General features: G+C 29.4%; 1 protein-coding gene across 2 annotated transcripts in view; it reads right to left on the bottom strand.

Annotated features, from left to right (window-relative positions):
* LOC123005965 (probable E3 ubiquitin-protein ligase RNF144A) overlaps positions 1–19353 on the bottom strand; it is a 27349-nt gene extending 7996 nt beyond the window's left edge. Inside the window, exons 1-4 of one of the 2 annotated variants that reach the window (XM_044400083.1) lie at positions 19223–19353; positions 8827–8866; positions 5105–5379; positions 1054–1613 (exon numbers count right to left, since the gene is read on the bottom strand). In XM_044400083.1, the coding sequence (XP_044256018.1) occupies positions 1054–1613; positions 5105–5324 (780 nt within the window). In that variant the 5' untranslated portion in view covers positions 5325–5379; positions 8827–8866; positions 19223–19353. Of the gene's footprint in view, positions 1–1053; positions 1614–5104; positions 5380–8826; positions 8867–14544; positions 14736–19222 lie in introns of those variants that run through there. The other variant, XM_044400075.1, reaches the window with a different exon arrangement.
* Between the last annotated feature and the right edge of the window lie 613 nt (positions 19354–19966).

Genomic DNA, 19966 nt, shown 5'->3' with positions numbered 1-19966 from the left:
TATTTTTTATCATAAATTGTTAGTTATCGTTAATAATTGATTTTTTAATTTTCTATGGGTATATTAAAAAAAAACAATTGTCCCAACTATGTTTTTCTTGATCAATATCTTTGTTAACATGTGAAAATAAGTCGAGTTTAGAGAATAAATAATAATTATTTAACAGAAATTGTAACAGATTTTCGGAATGAGATTTCATTAATTAATGATTTAAACAGTGTGACAAAATTGACATTATAAAAGAACCGCGTCGATAAAATCGTTGAATTAAGACGAAAATTAATAAAAACAAAAACAAAAACAAAAAATGCGTCAAAAAAGCGTCAAGTTTTTAGATCGAATTGAGGACTTAATGGCCACAACTTTATTCATGTGGTAAAACTATAATTTTCATATAAAAATCAATCATAAATGGAACTTTACAAAATGTTACAAAAAAATAAAATATCACAAAATGAAAGCACAAAACGCGTCGATAAAATCGTGGTCATGTCAACTATCCAAGGCAATCTAGAACAGATGCAATTTTCCGTCACCGCCTCCTGATACATTGTACAAATCTGTTAAAAATTGCATTCTACGTGTTTTCGAAGAATCTCATTTTTTTTGATGTTAGTTTATGTGGATCTAATCAGAATTATTATTGACGTCAAAATTTTTTGATAGAATTTTTTGAACATTGTTTTCAAGTTCCCAAGATTTTCTTCTGGAACCAAAAACAACACAAGATATGCGTCAAAACTATGTCTCTAATAAATAAGTTTGTATTGAATTTTAAGGCTTCATGACTACAACTTTATTGGCTTGAAAGAGCTTGAATTTTGACTAATGAAACTTTAGAATTTAGAAAAACTAAAATAAGAATTCACCGATTTTTCAAAAACAAAATTGTCTGAAAAACAGTCGCTACACATGCCATCATTTGTTTTTTGCCAAAATAATCACCAAAAAGCTAGCCACACCGCGTCGATAAAATCGTGGTCATGTCAACCATCCTTACATTAACATTTTTTTTTTTAATAAAGATGGGAGTTTTTTGTTGTTTTTCCTCACCTCTGCACAAAAGGAGCACTTGCAGTCGGCAATACAGCACGCATCCTTGGAAGGCACTTCCGCAAGACAGAGTTTGCAAAGTAGTAGAGTCTCTTTGTGTATGGGCACGAACCCCCCCGTGGAGGAATTGAGCGAATATCGCGACGTCGAAGCTAAAGTGAGGATACTGGAACATCGCGAACAAAACCTCGAGGTGGACTCTTGTGGAGGTACTCTGAGTCTGTTGACAGGTTGCAAAGGCTCAACACTGCTCGACGATGACGACGATCGGAGCACTCCAGTGAGTGCCAAAACTGTCTCGTATTTCCGCAGACTGGCCATACTGGCAGCAGGCTTGATGAGGTTGCCCGAACTTCCATTTTGTTTCACTAGAGGGGTTTGGGTCTCAGAACCGCTGTTTCGTCGACGATTTACTAGGGTTTTTAGGCCGGGCATAGCCAAAAGATCCACTTTGCTGCGGGACCGGCGAGACGCCGGGGGGGATGCATGAGTGGGGGCGATGGAGGTGACTAGACGGCGGCCCCGCGGTTCCAGCAATGTGGCGTTGTCAGCCACTTTTCCTGGAAAAATAACACTCCATTGACATTTGACATAATTTTGACAATTCTCTACTGGTTCTGGGGATTTTCGTTACTACGTTACTAGGCTATGTGGTTTCTTTCTGGTGACACAAAACTACAAGAAATTACCATTTGAACTTTTACGAAAATTGGTTTTTCATGTTGTTTGTAACTAGAATTTTCTGTCAACCTGCTGTCAACTATCCCATACAAGCTGACAGGTGACTTAACCTAAATTTTGACACTGGTTACGATATCTTTTGTTTGTCACCAAAAACCAACCTAAACAAATTTATGGAAACCCATTCACGAATATCCCCAAAGCTTAGGGAGTAATTTCTTGTAGATAAGACAATATTGTCAAAAACTGAAATACTGTAAACTGGGTAAACTCAGATAGACTTTACTTTTTTGACATCTTAGTGAAAAACTTTATAACCAGAAAAGTACTAGAATTACTGTGCTAAAATTTGTAAATTGTAGTAATTTGAAACATGTTGGGTTGGTATCGCGATATTCAGACAGTGTTTTGACAGAATTTTGACACTTTATTATTGTAAAAATTTGGAAATACGAAAAGCAGTGCCATGCAGAATGCCATGAATGATGTTACCAACATATTTCACAACTACGCGGTAAGATGTTATGTTATTCTAAATATTTTCATTACAATTTTTGGAGGTTAGCATACTTTTTTCAAGACATTTCTACTAAAATGTACACAAATTGTCAAAAAGAATATTGTCAAATTTTTCAGAGATTTACATAGTGTGAAAAAGGTTGTTTCCAAAAAGGTTATTTGACAGAAAACATCTGTCTTCGACAACAATGGGTAACCAACCTTAGACATTCAAAATTACTTCTGAGAATTCTAGTTACAAACAACATGAAAAACGTAATTTTCCTAAAAGTTCGAATCCTAGGTGGTAATTAATTTCTTGTTGATAAATCTGGGTTACGAGTCGTAAAAACTAAAATGTTGTAAAATATTCTTGCATGGTTTTATGACGCCTTTTATCCAATTGTTAGAATGTTTATCGTGACATTACTGCAATAATTATAGGCTTACACATGTTTTATTTTACTTTTTGATTATCTTTAACAGCACTTGTTTCTTTTATTTTCAGTAATTAAGCGTATTGCATTTCTTATGGTGTTCGTATAAAACATTTTTCGGTTATTAAAATAAATAAATAAAAGTTGTTTTCTGAATATTTCAAAGCCTACGTAACAAAAAAATATGAACAAATTCTTGAGTTGAATACTATTTAATGCAATAAATGTTCAAAATGGGCACCGTTCCTTTCTGGACAAATTGCAAATCAAAAGTAACATACATTTCGGGTAATTTGCCTAATTTTATTCCTAAAACGTTCCTTAAGGTCCTCAATGTTATTCGATTTTGTCGCAAATCACACTCGAAATGTTACGATCGTTTTGAAGTTTGTCAGACAGGGAACGATATTCATTTGAAATATTTGCTGTATTAAATATAAATTAATCTTATCTTATAAGATTGGTTTTATTTTTTATCACGTAGGCTTTGAAAATAATCAGAAAATAAATAGTATATTGTATTCCTCGCAAAACGACCTTTCAAACGAGGTGTCACTTGTCATACTATTACATTAAAAAAAATTTATAGGTGGCTGTGCATTTCAGAAAGCAGATAAACAAAAACTATATGTGTCAAATGATGAGCAACGAAAAATAAAAATCGACTTGTTTCAAGGACTTTTTACGAAAATCGCTTATATTCAAATTATGAATTTTATTCCAGTTAAAAATTTCACTCTGTATAAACAAACAGAAAAGCGAAAACCCTACATTGAGAAGTTTTCCTAAAGGTCAAAAAATGTTAAAGTAATTCAGTAAATGTAGTTCATTTCACAATCACTGGAAGGTTGGAAAATTTGTTATTACATGCCGTGGTCGGGAACTAATTTATGAAGTATGATCAAGGTTACAAGTCCATCAAATGTCAAAATAACTCATTCATTTTTTTTGTATAGCAACTATGTCAATGCATCAACTTTGACAGAAAACAGATGTTTTACTAATTTAAAAAAATTGATTGTGAATAAAATAGTTAATAGTATTCAAACGGTAGAAATGTCCATTACCCATTGTCGAGATTGCGCTTTTTGATTGCATATCTGAGCACTCGGGGTAATAAAACATTTCCCAACTCGCGTGTAATATACTATTAACATTAAATGATATTTTAAAAAACTCTTTTTTAGTTCGGAAATATCCGATTTTTGAGCTTATTATTCACTATGGTCAAAGAAAAAACAAGTACTTTAGTACTTTTCAATTATATTAAAAAAAAACATATACAGGGTGTTTTCTTAGTATTTCCAAAAATTGCGTTGAAAAAAAACGATGGTAAAATAAAGCTTCGTTATAATTACTTTATTTAAAACACCCTGTATAAAGCAGAAAATATCAATTTGACTCTTGTCAATCTTTTTGGTCCCCACTTTTTTGACACAAAAATGGTCAAAAAAGTTTGCCTTCATAAATGTAGCCTAATTTCTGTCAATTTGTAGTCAAAATGATAGAATTTTCAAAAATAGAGTCCAGTTCTGTCTTTCATAAACATCTAAAAATCCCATTTACACTGTACAAAATTCCATTTCTCGTTTCTTTTTTAAAGCATTTGTACTAAACAATACTCTTACCATATTTATGCAATGTCACTTCCACTCGCCATAAAAATTGCAAATCCTATTTTTAAATAACAATGTAAAACAGAGTTTTGTTATTACGTTTTACTTCGCTCACTTTTGCAATAAAACTATGTAATTGTAAAAATTATTCAATTTAAAACATTAAAAACACATTTGTTGCAGTAACAAACTTTCAAAAATTGATAATTTCGAGAAAAAGACGTTTTTATAACTCTGCAAACATTGAAAACTATGATTAGAATTCTGCAATTTGGACCGTTACCTACCACAAATAAACTTTCTGTGTTTCTGTTATACACAAGTTTTACAACCACATAAATTTCGCAATCAAAAAATTCATAAAAAGCCAAGAATATTTCAAGTAATTAATTCAAGGATCTAATAATTTTCCAACAATTCTTAAATACGGAAACCGTGTTGTCCACATGTTTCAGGACTGTGTAAATCTTCATTTTAATTAATTAATAAGTGAGCAAACAGTATTTTATCTTTTTATCTGACAACGAAAACAACAAAATCGGTATTATCTCCATTTTAATTGTTGTAAAGTAAACAAAGTCTAATAAAAACGATTGTAGAAAAAGTCAATTGCTCATAAAACGCGTAATTTAACGTCACAAAAGTGACCCTTTTATGTTTTTCAGTATTCAGCATTAAACATTTTGCAGTACTAACTGCACTAGTTAAATTAATAAACACTTTCGAAAATGTTAACAAGCGTTAAAATAGTATATGTAATTCGGAGTAAAGTGAGTTTATGTAGCTCATCTGAATTATTTGCCTCACTACGTTCGTCACCTTTTTTTGTAAGCAAATCTTGTTTCACTGGCGACTCTTCTTGTTCGGTGAGTGTACCGTATCCGACCGACCATGAGCAAATTGCTCGACGTCTTTCTCTTCGTGTTGTCGGTGGATCAGCCCAAGCAGCACTCAAACACAATCTTCGTCTTCCGGTTACACCTCCACGTAAGGGCAACGATGTATTATCGCCACAGAGTGGCTGGATGGGTAACGTCATGGTGATGGGGGCCCTTCAATTTACGGGGAGCCACAAAGGAGAGTTCCTCTGACGCCTGGAGCAAATGTAAAAAATGAAATCGTTTTCAAATTTTTGAAAATTTTTATTTTTTTGAGTTTTGCATATGTATAAAATTGTATGTAACAACACACAATACAAATATACCGGGTGGGGCATCGGTTACGCGCACTTGATAAATTGCGACTTCTAATTAATTAAAACTGTCGATGTTTCATATACATAACTAATTATTGATATGGTATAATTTGAGAATTTTTCTAATTTTTTTTGATAATAAATGAGTCCGTAACAGTTTTGTGTGTTTTATGAATACTTTCTGTTAATTTACCTATAAAGTTTTTACACTAAATGAATCTGTACCTGTCAGCGCATCAAACTTTGATATCACAATTCCAAATTTTGACTTGGTTAGCCAAATAATCGCTTTTTTTATTTAAACACAAACCAGACCCATGATTTATGACAAAATGGTATAATTTGCCAACAAAAGAATAATTTACTAGTAGCCGACCGCTTTAAAGGGTCTTTTTGTTGTAAACCTTGGAATCTTACCTCAATTGCAGTTCCCCATTGTCACCTAAATTTACGATGGCACAAGTAGCAGGTCTTAAATAAAAATGATTTTCAAAGTTAGATGGGAAATTGCGTTTTATTCAAAATCTAATTGGTATTTTTTTTCTCTGATTTTGTAAACAATTGTAGGAAGTGAATCTGCGTAGGTCAGTATAAAAATTAGAATTAAACTTTTTGGGAGAAAATTACTTTTAATTTTTTTTTTTTGGCTTTATTTGTAAATGAAAAATACCAAAAAATTAGAGAATGTACCTTACTAATGCTCAGGTAAGTGTGAAAAAATTCAACAATTTTATTTAATTAGAAGTGGGGATTTCTTTTCTGCGCGTAACCGATGCCCCTCCCGGTATGTAACAACACACAATATAAATATATAGGGTTTCCCAAAATTAGCAAATTAGAGGAAAAAGATTAGTAAGATATCAGGAACACGGAAAAAATTAAAAAAAAATCAATTTCGAAATTATAGGGATTAAAATAGATGTCAAAATTTTTTAACATAAAATTTTTAAATCTTTTTTTCTGCATCCTAGTAATATACAGCATGTTCCGTCGAAACCCAACATTAGAAGTATTGGGAGTTCTAACAGTGATATTTATCTAAAATTTTGTTTATAATCACAATCGGTTAGGTTCTGCTCAATGAAAATATCTTCAAGATGGCGGCACTTCCTGTTACACCGGAAGTGGAAACCAACTTTGTTATTTTAAATAGAAAGTTAGTTTTTTTTTATTGCGTTATTGAATTACTTAAGTGATTTTGAAAAAGTTTTCATTAGCCTTCCCTATACCTAAGTTTAACCGTTTTCGAAATATTTAGACATTTTAAAAAAATTTTTGGATTTTAATTTTCTTTTTTAAAAATCGATAACTCTACCATTTTTTATTATGTTAAAACCGTATTTGGGTATACCAGACAAAAAGGTTAGATCTTTCCTTTGGTGTATTCATAATTGGAAAAATAATTAACAAACCGCCAAAATGTAAGGTTACGTTTAGGAAACTTCAAATACCATTAACTCAATTTTTCTAAATGAAACACTACAATTTTTTCTTCACTAAATGGAGGAGAATTTAGTTCTGCTTCGATCTGTATTAACATTCCCTATACCTATGTTTGATAGTTTTCAAGTTATAGTAACTTTTTTTGATATTGTGACAAATTCATTAGCTACTTTAGCATAGATTGTCATAGAAATAAAAAAAAATAGAATATCAAAGTTATTCAAATTTACATTAGATAAATTTAATTTGTATTTACGAAAAAAATAACACAATTATGAAAAACAACTTGTCGTTTTTTCAGTGAGAAATATTTCCATGGCAAACTATGCGAAAACTACCATGGATAGTAATGAATTTCTTCAATTGTAAAAAAAAGTCAAAATAACTTGGAAATCATTAAATTTAGGTATAGGGAATGTTGATACAGATCGATAAAGAATTAAATTCTCTTTCATTTAGTAAAGAAAAAATTGGGGCCTTCCATTTGAAAAAATTCAGTTACGGGTATTTAAAGTTTCCCAAACGTAACCTTAAATTTTGGAGGTTTGTTAATTATTTTTCTAATTATAAATACACGAAAGAAAAGATCTAACTTTCCTTTTTCATATGCCCAAATACAATTTCACAATAATTAAAAATGGTAAAGTTATCATTTTTGGAGAAGAAAATGCAAATTAAAACAATTTCAAAAAAGTCTAAATATTTCGAAAACGATAAAATTTAGGTATAGGAAAGTCTGATAAAAAATCTCTAAAAATCACTTGAGTAATCCAAAAACGCAATAAAAACATAACTTTCTATTTAAAATAACAAAATTGTTACCCACTTCCGGTGTAACAATATTTTCATTGAGCAGAATTTAAACGATTATGGCTATAGTCAATTTTAGATAAATATCACTGTTAGAACTCCCAATACTCCCACGTAGTGCCCCGTTAGTACGTTTTTTTGGGACACTCTGTAGCCTGTACTGACTTTATAATAACATTTAAAAAATATGACATTTTTGAGTTTAAAAATAAGTACATATTTTTTTCTCTTTTTAAAAATAGAATTTCTAAAATGCACATAAGAATCTGGCAATAAACACAACACTGAGAAAAGCCCTAAAATTTTACATTGAAAGGAAAAATGCAATTTGAATGGCCTTTAGCACAGATGAGTAGAACGAAGTTGAAGCACTCACAACACGATTTATTCTGAATAAAGTTGTGATAAAAACTTCAACTATAAATATGTCTCGCTTAAATACATACAGAGGAGTCAAATTTTACCAGTCTTGGGTTAAAGTTTCAAAAATTCAAATGATTGTTTTTCGGGCAATTTCCTTGTTTTTTTTTATAAAATCAAAAATTTTCTTGTAATCTAAGTAATGATAGTTCATTATTCTAAAAAAGTTATTGTGTTCAAAAAACACATTTTTACATATTTAACAAAAAATANAAAATTTTCTTGTAATCTAAGTAATGATAGTTCATTATTCTAAAAAAGTTATTGTGTTCAAAAAACACATTTTTACATATTTAACAAAAAATAAATGTGAAACTGAATAATAAAATAATCGATAGTAAACAAAGAGAAAACTTTTTATTTTGAATAAATTCGTCCATAAAATTAAAATTCTAAGACAGTTCATTGCACCCTCTTCTATGTATGTTGCATATCACGTCTGACATGATAAAAAACAATCTGAAATTTATTGCTTGTTGTTTTTCTTAGTCACGTCTTTCCTCCACATATGAATTTATTAATTCTCCATAAATTTCCAACTAAGCATAAAATTCAATTAAAACATATGTTTTTTCGAGTTTTTTTATGTTTCCCAGATTTGCATAAACCGGTAATACTATTTTTACCAACAAACTTTTCTAGAAACCACTATAATAAATATCAAAAAGCTTACCATCATTGTGTGTTCTTGTAATGCACAATCCAAGGTACTTCTGAAACAAAAAAAACACGATTAAGGATTTTTTTAATATTCTCACACTGGAAAAAAAATAATTAGAAGGAATTTTTCTAATTCGATTTCTTTAATCTGAAATTTTATCAAAAAAGAATGTGCTTTCACAGTTGTTGGCTAATCTTTTCAGAGATGTTATTTTGGGATTCAACACGTGTGTATTTTAAAAATTCCTATTAACATCGGAAAATTTATTAAAAATTAAGGTATGCAGGTACGCTAGAACATTACTTTTCCATTTGTGACTGAAAGGTGACGCACAAGTACAAGTTTTCTCTTATTTTTAAACAAAATAAATTTGATTGCGTCTATTTTTGTGCCGAAATGACATGGTTTTCGCTTTAGGAAACAAGAGTTCATTTTATTTATATTCAAACAAAATCTATATATTTTTATTCTCAATTTTTTATTCATTGTTTTGTTGGCACTACCTGCAATCACGCAGTTCTCATTCGACTTGCATGTGTGTAATTAGGAAGTTTGAAAAAACGCAAAGTTGTTAATAATTTTAATTATGTTTATTTTCTATAAACAATCTGCCTAAAGTGATTAAAACTGAAAAATGTGGGTAATAATCAATTATTTAAGTACTTGAGAACAAAAAATAATTCACCTAAGGTCAACACAATTTCTAAAGGAACAGTAAACTGGAATCAGAGCAGAAATGGTACGACGAAATACTAAAGAATTTAATCACTGAGGCAACAATTTCAAGCAAAAAGTCGCATATTTTGAATAAATTTTAGTTTTAGTCTAAACCTGTTGCAAAAATAAAAATAAATTGCAAATGTGAAAACAGGTTTGAACCTAGAATAAAAAATTAAATAAAACAATAGTCAAGACCGCAGACAGTTTGTTTAAAAATTATTAATAAATAACAACAAACAATAAAACTATTTTTATTTAATACAGTTCGAAAATCTAATTTTTCTGTTATTTTGAAATTTTATCAACAGGAAGAAAACTTATCACAAAAATGTAGCAAAGTGTGTTGAGTTTAACTTAGCTGATAAGTGTCATCATTCTGGAACAATTTTTACATAAAAATAATAAACTGAATTCTGTTTACTATTAAGTAATAAAAATTTCAAGAAAAATTGCAGATTTGGTTTAATTAACATCTGATTAAAATGGCTGATAACTGAAATCAAGAAAACCTGAACATAAAATATGCAAACTAGATTTTTATGTAAAAGGTTTGCAACTTGGCTATTTGGGAAAAATACATAAATGGAAAATTTTACTACCTAATCCTTTTTTCATGACGTGATTCGAAATTGAACTGAATTAAATACCAAGTGACAAAAAATCTATTGGCAACACTGAGTTATTGAACAGCAATGTTTCAAGTGAGGGCTAAATTATTAAAGTTTGACGTTTTAAATTTGCCAAACTAAAATTTTCAATTTGACACCAACTTGAGGAAAAAAATCATAATCATTTACAGTCACCCGGTATTAAAAAAATACAGTTGAGAAAGTGTAAAAACCTTGAACTACAAATTTGGTGAAAATATAAATCATGTAAAAATGATGTAGACGGTCAAGGTTTTTTACTTAGAACAAATCACTGAGTATTATTTCAAAGTTCAATTAATTAATTAGTAATTATTTGAAGTGTCAAAATCCACTCGAGATTGTTGCATTTACTATTTACATAAATTTCGGGAGAAATATTAAGTTTTTTCGTCTTTGAAGAGTGATGAAAATAATTTTAATTTTTTGAAACAATGTTGCCACTTTAAAATTAATTAATTAAGTTTTTTTTTCATTCCAAGTTTTGATTTTTCGTGTTTTTAAACATCATTAAATATCAAACAGCAAAAAATCGCAGAACCTCATTAATTTAATGAACTCATCATTACTCCATCTTCAAAATTAATTTGTAGATTTGTAATAGATCACGCGATATTTTTTCATTTACAAAAAATCTTGACTTGGATGTGGAAAAATACCACAATCCAACACCCAGAATAGTTAATGAAATGCAAAAAAAAATTCTATGCAAGAAAAATTGAAGGCAATAATAATAATAATTCACCCTGTAAGTGACTAATCTCACGAGAACTTAGGGTCCAAATTTCGATGATTCAACCTCAACAATAATAAAATATCAATACTATTAGCTCACCAGATATTATTGCTTCCTCTATACGTGACTAGTCAAGAGAAAAACAAAAAAGCTAATACTAATATAACGAACAAATTAATTTTTAATTTGGTGATCAAATACCGAAATACAGTTAAAAACATCACGTTGTTTACATTTATAAAACAGATACTCCTTTGGACCATTCAAATATTTGTAATTATAATAAACTTTAAATTTAGATTAAGATGCAAATACCGGAATAGCAAAACAAGGTCATCTCATGGTAATCATCTTCAATCACATTATTGTTACTACTGTTTATTACATGTTGGTTTAATCAAAATAATTACATTAAGTATCAATTATCATTAGAATGCCTCTTAGTAGCCTTTCTTGGTCATAATTACCTAAAAGGTAAGAATTATTAGAACAATTAGACGATTTTCGCTAATATTTTTGTCGAAAATTTGAGCAGAAACATGTCAAGTGCAAGAATAAAGCAGTTTGAGAATCTTTGTAGGTGTGTCCAGTTTGTTTTCCGAGAATGCAAATAATATTCTCTTCTCAGTGTGATAGTAATAGTCCTATATCAAGATTTTAATTAATGATTTTGCATTAAAAATCTTCCAGTGACGTGGGCGGATTTTTTTCTAATTTTATCTAAAAATACATACTTATTTTCTATGAATGGTTGGATAAGCATCTCAATTACTTGCAATTCTTATTGAATAAAATTGTTCGTGCGTCATGTGTTTTTGAAATCGGAAAAAGTCGAAACTAGGTCGACAACAAAGGTACATTTTGCAATGGGAACAAAATAATTCCACTCATTATAAAATTTACGTGAAGATTTTTTCCTTGGTTGCGTGTGATTTTTGCATCTTCGCCTTATTTTTTTCAATTTTTGATAAGGATTCCCTCAAATGTCACATACATACAGCGGGAATCAAACTTGTTTGTCCACGCGCTAAATTGTGATATTAATCAGTTTTTTTGTAGAAAAAAATAAGTATTTCAACGAAGTGGACAAAAAACATGAAAGTTGATTTATATCGTTTTATAATTAAGAAGAAAAGATTCAATTCTTACGTTAGTGTCACCAACCACAACATAACAAATATACAGAGTGCGCCAGAACTCGCACCCCAGAGAAAAATTTTATCTATAAAAATTTTGAAGTTATGAGAGTTTCAATTTTGCACTTTGACTATTTATTTCTGTTGGAAAGATAATTATCCAAGTTTTTTTTGCTACAGGCTATTAGAAGAGGAAACAAAAAAGCTGTATCCTAAATTTTAACATTCTTTAATGTTGTTTGTGGCTTTTATTGGTAACATTTTTGTACCTTTACTAAATAATTATAAAAAAAAAACATATTCAAGATCATCAGTTACGCTAAATAGACATAAAAAATGTCAAATGTCAAAAAATAAATGTCAAAATTTTTTGACAGATAGAATTTTTTAAACATTTCTTCCATGTTCCTGGTATCTTATCTTACTTGAAATTTTTCTCTGGCGGACGAGTTCTGGCGTACTGTATTTAGCTGATAAAAAACTGAGTGATCAACAAGTATTGATCCAGTTGATAATGAAAAACTAGAAAAAAAAAGTGGCCTCTGATTCTGAAATCAAGTTGGCAACATTGTGTACAAAGCAGGAAATAAAAATTGTGCGTGGGTGTAAATTTCATGAACGTATGTCGAGCTTAGATTGTTACGTTTAATAAAATTCCAATGTACATATTCTACAGAGAGTAATGATGTTCTGGGGAATGCTTTCAACATATATAAATTTGACAGATAACTGACAGGTATTAATGTTACTATTCAAGACATACGTTCATAAAATTTACAGAGCACTCTGTTTTTATGTATGGTTCATTTCTGAACCATAAAACGTTACGAGACAAACACAGAAATACGTTCATATCGCTATCTTCCTTTACACTGTGAGAAAACATGTGACAAACATATTAAAAACGTCACATTTTCTAATATCTTTTAACTAACGAGAAGAACAAAGACGAGGCTTAGTATTCGATTCTTCCTTGCCAACATTGAAACAAGAAAATACTAAGTCGGGAGCGAACTACATATTATCGTATCAACAAGAAATTACAACCTAGGATTTAGGGATATTCGTGAATAGGTTGCCATAAATTTGGTTAAGATATCGTAACTAGTGTCAAAAATTTAGGTTAAGTCACCTGTCAGCTTGTATAGAGAACTCAATTGAAGTATTAAAAATTACTTCTGAAAAATCTAGTTTCAAACAACATGAAAAACGTAATTTCCTAAAAATATAAACCCTAGGTGACAAATCTGTATTCTCTATCAAAATTTACTTCACGGCTTGTAATAATTAATATTTCATAAAAAACAAATGTTTTATAAAAAAATAAATTTGAGTTATTTCAAAGCTAAATTCGTAGTATTAAACATGATAATACAATACAACAATTTAGTAATATTTTTTGCACTTTATTTTCTGTTCTGTCAAATGTCAATTTCACACGAAGCTACGTCGTAGATTGAACTATACTATACTCCAAAAGTTTTATGGCAAATTACTGATGAAACTTAATTTCAAAATTGATCAAAAATTTAATTAAAATCGTTTTTAATTTAAATTCAAGTAAATTTAATTGGCTTCAGCTTATTATCTTTTTGGTATAAATGACATATGTTTGAAAAAAATGAAAGTTTGTATTAAATAAAATTAATTTAGTAGTGAAATGAAGTCATTCATAAACAGGTGATCTGTCTGAGATTTAGCATTATTTCCGGTGTGCCAATTACCAGGATATAACGCAAAACACCCTAGAAATTTCCATTTTGTTGCCAACTCAAACATAAATCATTGCCAACTAAATTTTTCGCTCCTTTGGTTCGATTTCGTAATAAAACTGTTGTCACTAAAAAACTAGTTTCCCTCCTTTTATACAAAAAAGTTCATTAGCCCACATTTTAGTGAGTTGTACCCAAGCAAATAAAAAATTGTCACCGCTTGTTAAAAAGTTTAAACATACTTATTTATAGGTGCAATTAAAGTTAGCACCTTATAAATAGTAAACAAACAAAAAATCTAGACATTTGCACATAAACAATCTGCTTTTGCGGTGACTTTCTTTTCTTTTGAACTAGGGAAAATCGTTGGAGAGTTTCTACAGCCCTCCGAATTAGAAAGTAAGTTTTGAGACCTCATTCAGAGGTGTTGGAAGTAATTTGTATGCATTGTTATTGAGTTTGATTTGTATTCAAAACACAAACTCAGTCTGGAGTCTAAACCGAAGAAGTTATCATCTAAGCCTCGAAAATAACAAGTGTAATTGTGGAAAATTGCCATTGTTTGTATGTAAGACGTCAGCGACAATCACTCGATGACTATTTTAGACTGTTTTCAATACAACTAATGTATAATTTTAACTTGGAAAGTGTTTTTTTTTAACGAAACCTTCGAAAAATCAAACTTGCACTCAAATACGTCAGTTTGGTGTAAAACGTGTTAATAAAGGTCACCACAGAACTGAAACCCGTTCAATTCTGGCACCAAAAAATATATTTACCTGAGAAATAAACTCGTCCTAGTTTAGGTTTGGGTAAAAGAGCTTGAAATAGGCACTGCGCCACACCTGATACCAATCACAGTTCAAAAACTGATTTGATACACATCGTTCAGGTATCTATCCACCTATTTAGGTTTTTGTTTACTAAACTCACGTTCAGCTGAACAAACCACTACTCGACTACTGCCACGTTCTGACCTCTAGTCCTGTTTTCGAACCGATAAAGATATGAAAGTAGACACCATTCGTATTCTGGTGTATTACTGGTTGCATAAGTTGCACTTCTTTGACCTCAAAAAGGATGACAAACCGATTCGGGCTTCTGACTAGGCATAAACTACTAGGTTCAAGCCTAGTCATAGTGTCATTGATTCTATTTAATTAAAAAAAAATGTTTTTACTGTTATTACTACAATGCTATCTAGAAATTTAAAACGTGTGTCTGCAGAATATTAAATGTCACGGTGACAAATGTCAAAATGATTTTTATGTAAATTATGACAGGAAACGATTTGTATGAATAAACCCCATCTACACCCCATTGTAGGATGTTTTGAAACATTTCACAGAGTAATTCAATTTGCTTAGATCAATATTTTAATTTTTAAATATTTTTTTGACGTAGCTGACGTACGAACTGTAATGCGACATACGTCCTCAAGTAAAGATTTTCGGTTTATTTTCTAATTTAGTTTTAAAACTATTATTTTTTTTACAAATCACATAAGTTGATAAATACTTACAAGCAACTGTTTTAAATACGAGTAAATGGATGTTTAGCAAAATATTTTTACTTTATTAACAAGAAAAAATTTAGGAAATTTTGAAAAATTTGCAGTCAAGAGCAGTATTTTTTATTCGTATAATGAGTTTAAATTTGGGGTATTTTCATTTATTAAAACCAAAGTTTGCACCAAATTTTAAGAAAAACTTAATTTTGAATCAGTTTGACGGTTTTGTAAAAACAAATATACAGCGTGTTCCATTTTTATTGTTACAAATTTAAACAGGAGACAGAATATTCAATTTTAAGATAAAAGTTTCCTATGAACATTCTTGAAAAATACCATGTAAGGACGCTACACTCCCTGAAAGGGGTGGATTCTGTGTAATATTTCAGAAACCATTTCAGATAAAAGTAAAAAATTTGGTACAGCTGATTACCTTTATGTCGAAATTTTTAATCGGGGGCATCCTAAACTGGGGGGTTTAGGATAAAAGTACTATAACAACAACAAAATTCTAAATTCCATAGTTTTTTACTAAAAAGAAGTCTTTTGCGTTTTTACGATATAACTTACCTTTTTTGAGTAAAATCTTTCTAATATTTATATTACACTTGTTTTGTGGTGCTTTCTACCAAAAAAAATGTTTTTTTTAAACGTTTTAGTATGTTTTTAAGATAAAAACTCAAATTTTGAATAAGACTTTATCGAGACAAGATAAAATCACAAAATTAAATCGAAAATATCATATTTTTCACTTTCTCAAGCGTTTAAGAAAGTTCTTCAGCCAGAAATGCAATTTTTTTGCAAAATTTTGTCCGAACCAGTTGAATAATCGATAAAAATTGTGCTATTTTTGCTTTCTTAAGCAGTTAAATACATTTTTGAACCAAAAACTTCTTTTTTTCGCAATATGTTGCTAAAATAGGCCACAAAATCACTAAACTACGCTCTATTTTGGTCTGATTTTTTTCAAAAAATTTTATTCACAACCAAAAAACCACCAAGTTGGTGTACCTTTTAAAGCGTTTAACATGTTTTTGAGTTAAAAACTGTTTTTTTTTGCAAAATTTTAGGAAAAATATGACCAAATAATATTGTTTTTGACTTTTCTAGTTAAAAATGCACTTTTTTTCCGAGATTTTGCTCATTCAAGTCGTGAGATCTTCTAATTAGGTAAAAAATGGTGTTTTTTGCCATTTGTGAGTAAAAATCTTAATTGTTTTTTATAAAAACATGCCCAAAAATTAATTAGGCAAAAAATTATTTTATTTCCATCTATTTTCAAGCGAATAAAAACGTTTTCGAGCCAAAACTGTTTTTCTTTTCACAAAATTTTGCTAAAATAGTTAAATTAGGGTCGAAAACGACATTGTTTTTGTCTTTTTCAAGTAAAATTTCACCCAAATGAGCCAAAAAATTAGCAAATTAACTTGAAAATGGTATATTTTTTTAAACTGTGGGTTAGGATAAATAGTACTATAACTATTTTGGCTGAAATTTCTTGCCACTTTTAACAACAAAATTCTAAATTCGATAGTTTTTCACAAAAATAGGTCTTTTGCGTTTTTCGATACGACCCCATTAAAAAACGCATCCTTTTCAAAGGTTGTAGCTCCTTTACAAAACATTTTTTGATACATATTTATAGGACACTTTTGTCTTAAAATTAAATATTCTATCACCTGTTTAAATTTGTAACAAGAAAAACTGAACACTCTGTATACTTCAGGACTTTTCTATTGCCACACTGTTGCAAGTTTTTTGGGGTGAAATAGGTGACCAACATTTGATTTTTGGGTAAAAAAAATATGTTGCAAATAAACTTTTCTAACTTTACAACCAAAAAGCTCCACTTTTTCATATAAAAAAGCCAGATTGTGAATTTGAAAAAAAAAAACATTTTATACATTTCCTAATTATTAAAATTTTTAAAAATCTTTCTAAGGAAGTAAAAAGTGTTGGATCTTTGATATTTTATAATAAATAACAGTAACTCTATATTATTACTAATAAGTAAATAAGTGTTAATTATTTTGTAAACATTTGTTACTAGAATCTTAAAAAAATGTTTATCTGTCTGTGTTAGAAAACAAGTTTGATTCCGAGTTAGCCTTAAGAAAAATTCTTCGATGACAACTCATATTTTGTCTAAAATAACATGAATTATCGTGCCGGTGTTTATTGGAATAATAAATTAAGCTTGCGCTGTGTTTATGTTTACAGAAAATGGAAGAGGCTCCTAGGCCACTCCCGGTAGAAAAATATTAAAAATCCTTTATAAATAATCACATGCAAATACTTTTTATTCCTTACGTAACACCTAGTTATCAGTTATATTCAATAGGGAATTAAATCGCAAGGTTAAAAGTCTTTCTCTTGCGGAAAATAAATTTGCGGTAAAACACACCATTAAAACACGATTTAATTTTAGAATTATTATCAATTCTTGAATAGTATTATGCGGTAACAGATTCATGTTTTTAATAGCCTTTAACCATATGGTAAGTAATACAAATTGCGGATTTAATTATTTTAAAAATTTATTACTTTCCGTTACAGCTATTTAAGAGATCTTTTGCTGTTTACGTTAATAAAAATTTTATTAATAAACTGCGGATTTTGCCCGGTCATATTCTATAAATTTTTAATGCCAAGGGAAGTTTTTTCAAAGTTGTGAAAAAATAAATACGTGTCACACAAGGTTAAATTGTTGAACAAAACATCCCCTCGTGTTTAAAAATAGGTAATTAATTCGAGATGTAATCAGATAGATTAAGTCCACTGCAGCTTAATAAATTTTGTTATAGTGTTTTTATTTCATACAACAAAAATGTTAAAATACTGAACTTGAAACGAATTTTAATTCCCTAATACAATTTAAAGAACAAAAAAAAATTTAGAGGTCTATTTAGGGTTGTAAAAAATCAATTTTGAATACATGGTAGATTTACTAAAACAACGAAAGAAAGAAGTGTTTTTTTTTTCTCTTTTTTTTAAATCAATCTTGAGGTGTAAGAATTTTTTTTTCAAAAAATCGTAAAAGGGTAATGTAGGAAGTTCATTCCAGTTTTTGAAACCACCCTTACATATTCTGTTCAGTCATCGCTGAGATATCGATGATTAAAGAAAAAAAAAATGCTTTTTCAATAAAAATCAAATATTTCAGAGACAAATTAACGTAAAAAGAATATAAAAAAGCAAGTTGAAACTAAATAAACGAACTATCCAGCCTAGGTATTAATTTACTAAAAAAAATTGCAAGTATGTGAACCAAAAACAAAAAAAAATACATATTTTTCGCGTCAAAAGTCTCAAAACCAGAATTTGAAGCTTCAAAATGTTTTTTTAAGATACGACCATTTTTCACTGAAATACAGCTTTCAAAATCCACCAAAAAATTTTTTGTTCCCTTAATTTTTTGGAGTACTGATTTTCTGATGTGTTAATTCCATAAAAAAAAATAACTTTACTTAGAGACTGACCGTATTTTGAAAGTTTCATAATCAATTATCTGTTGTAATGAACACTTCAAACGTAAAATATACAGGATGTAGTAACAAAAAAATCACTAGTTTAATAAAAACTAATATTTAACCGAAAATTAACACTCCCAACATCGATTATTATTATTATTTACCTTCTAAGTCATGTTTACAAAATCAATCATGTGAAATAAAGTGTGCACTAGTACGAAATTAAAAATTCGTAATTACAAATTTATTATGTTTATTACATGATTCGACTGGTGGTGATATCTCCTAATGTAACTTTAGTTGTTAAACGTCGTTTTTTATGACTTGTTATAACACAACAATGAAAAACAAAGTAACAAACCCTGTTTTAGCATTTTATTAGTGTATTACACATGTGAACATGGCAATATAATGATATTTTATCATGTTTGTTACCGAATCGTCTATTATTTCTACCAGACTAGGGATGATACTCACATGGAAAACGTATTTGTGAAATTGATTCATTTTGAATAAGGGTTGAGTCAAAGCAGTAAAGCACTGAAATTACACTTTTTATCACAATTTTTGCACTTGGTGTTTTGTTAGACCGTTTTTGTGATATTTTCCGTGGCGCCAAGGAAAACGGTTGATACTCTAGGTCGTCGGTGCCGCACTGATCGATATTATTGCGTCGGTTGTGGGCTGTAGCCCAATTATATTTACTACACAACAATACTACAAAATGAACTTGTCACGACATAATTTTATTACAAAATTTTTAATATTTACAAGAAAACAGTAACCAAAAAGCAGAAATCATAAATCAGAGACAAGAAATCAAAAATCACCAATCAGAAATTTCCTGTTTTCTGAAACGCAGAAATCAAAAACCAGAAATCATCAATTAGAAATCAGTAATTAGACACAAGAAATTAGAAACAAGAAATCATAAATCATCAATTAGAAATTTTCTGTTTTCTGAAACGCATAAGTCAAAAACCCGTAACCAGAAATCAAAAATCAGAAATCATCATTTAGAAACCAGTAATCAGAAATAAGAAATCATTAATCAAAAACTAAAAATTTCTGTTTTCTGAAATGCAGAAAAGAGAAATCAAAAACCCGTAACTAGAAATCATTGATCAAAAACCAGAAATTACAAACCAGAAATAAAAAATCATCAATCAAAAACCAGGATCCAAAAATCATCAATCAAAAGCAAAATTTTTTTTATTTTCT

This window comes from Tribolium madens, unplaced genomic scaffold (assembly GCF_015345945.1).
Source record: "Tribolium madens isolate multiple individuals breed KSU strain unplaced genomic scaffold, Tmad_KSU_1.1 Scaffold_11;HRSCAF=98;Tcas5.2_LG3b, whole genome shotgun sequence".
Classification (NCBI taxonomy): domain Eukaryota; kingdom Metazoa; phylum Arthropoda; class Insecta; order Coleoptera; family Tenebrionidae; genus Tribolium; species Tribolium madens.
The sequence above is the reverse complement of the archived record's forward strand: the minus strand, read 5'-3'. Positions and strand labels throughout refer to the sequence as shown.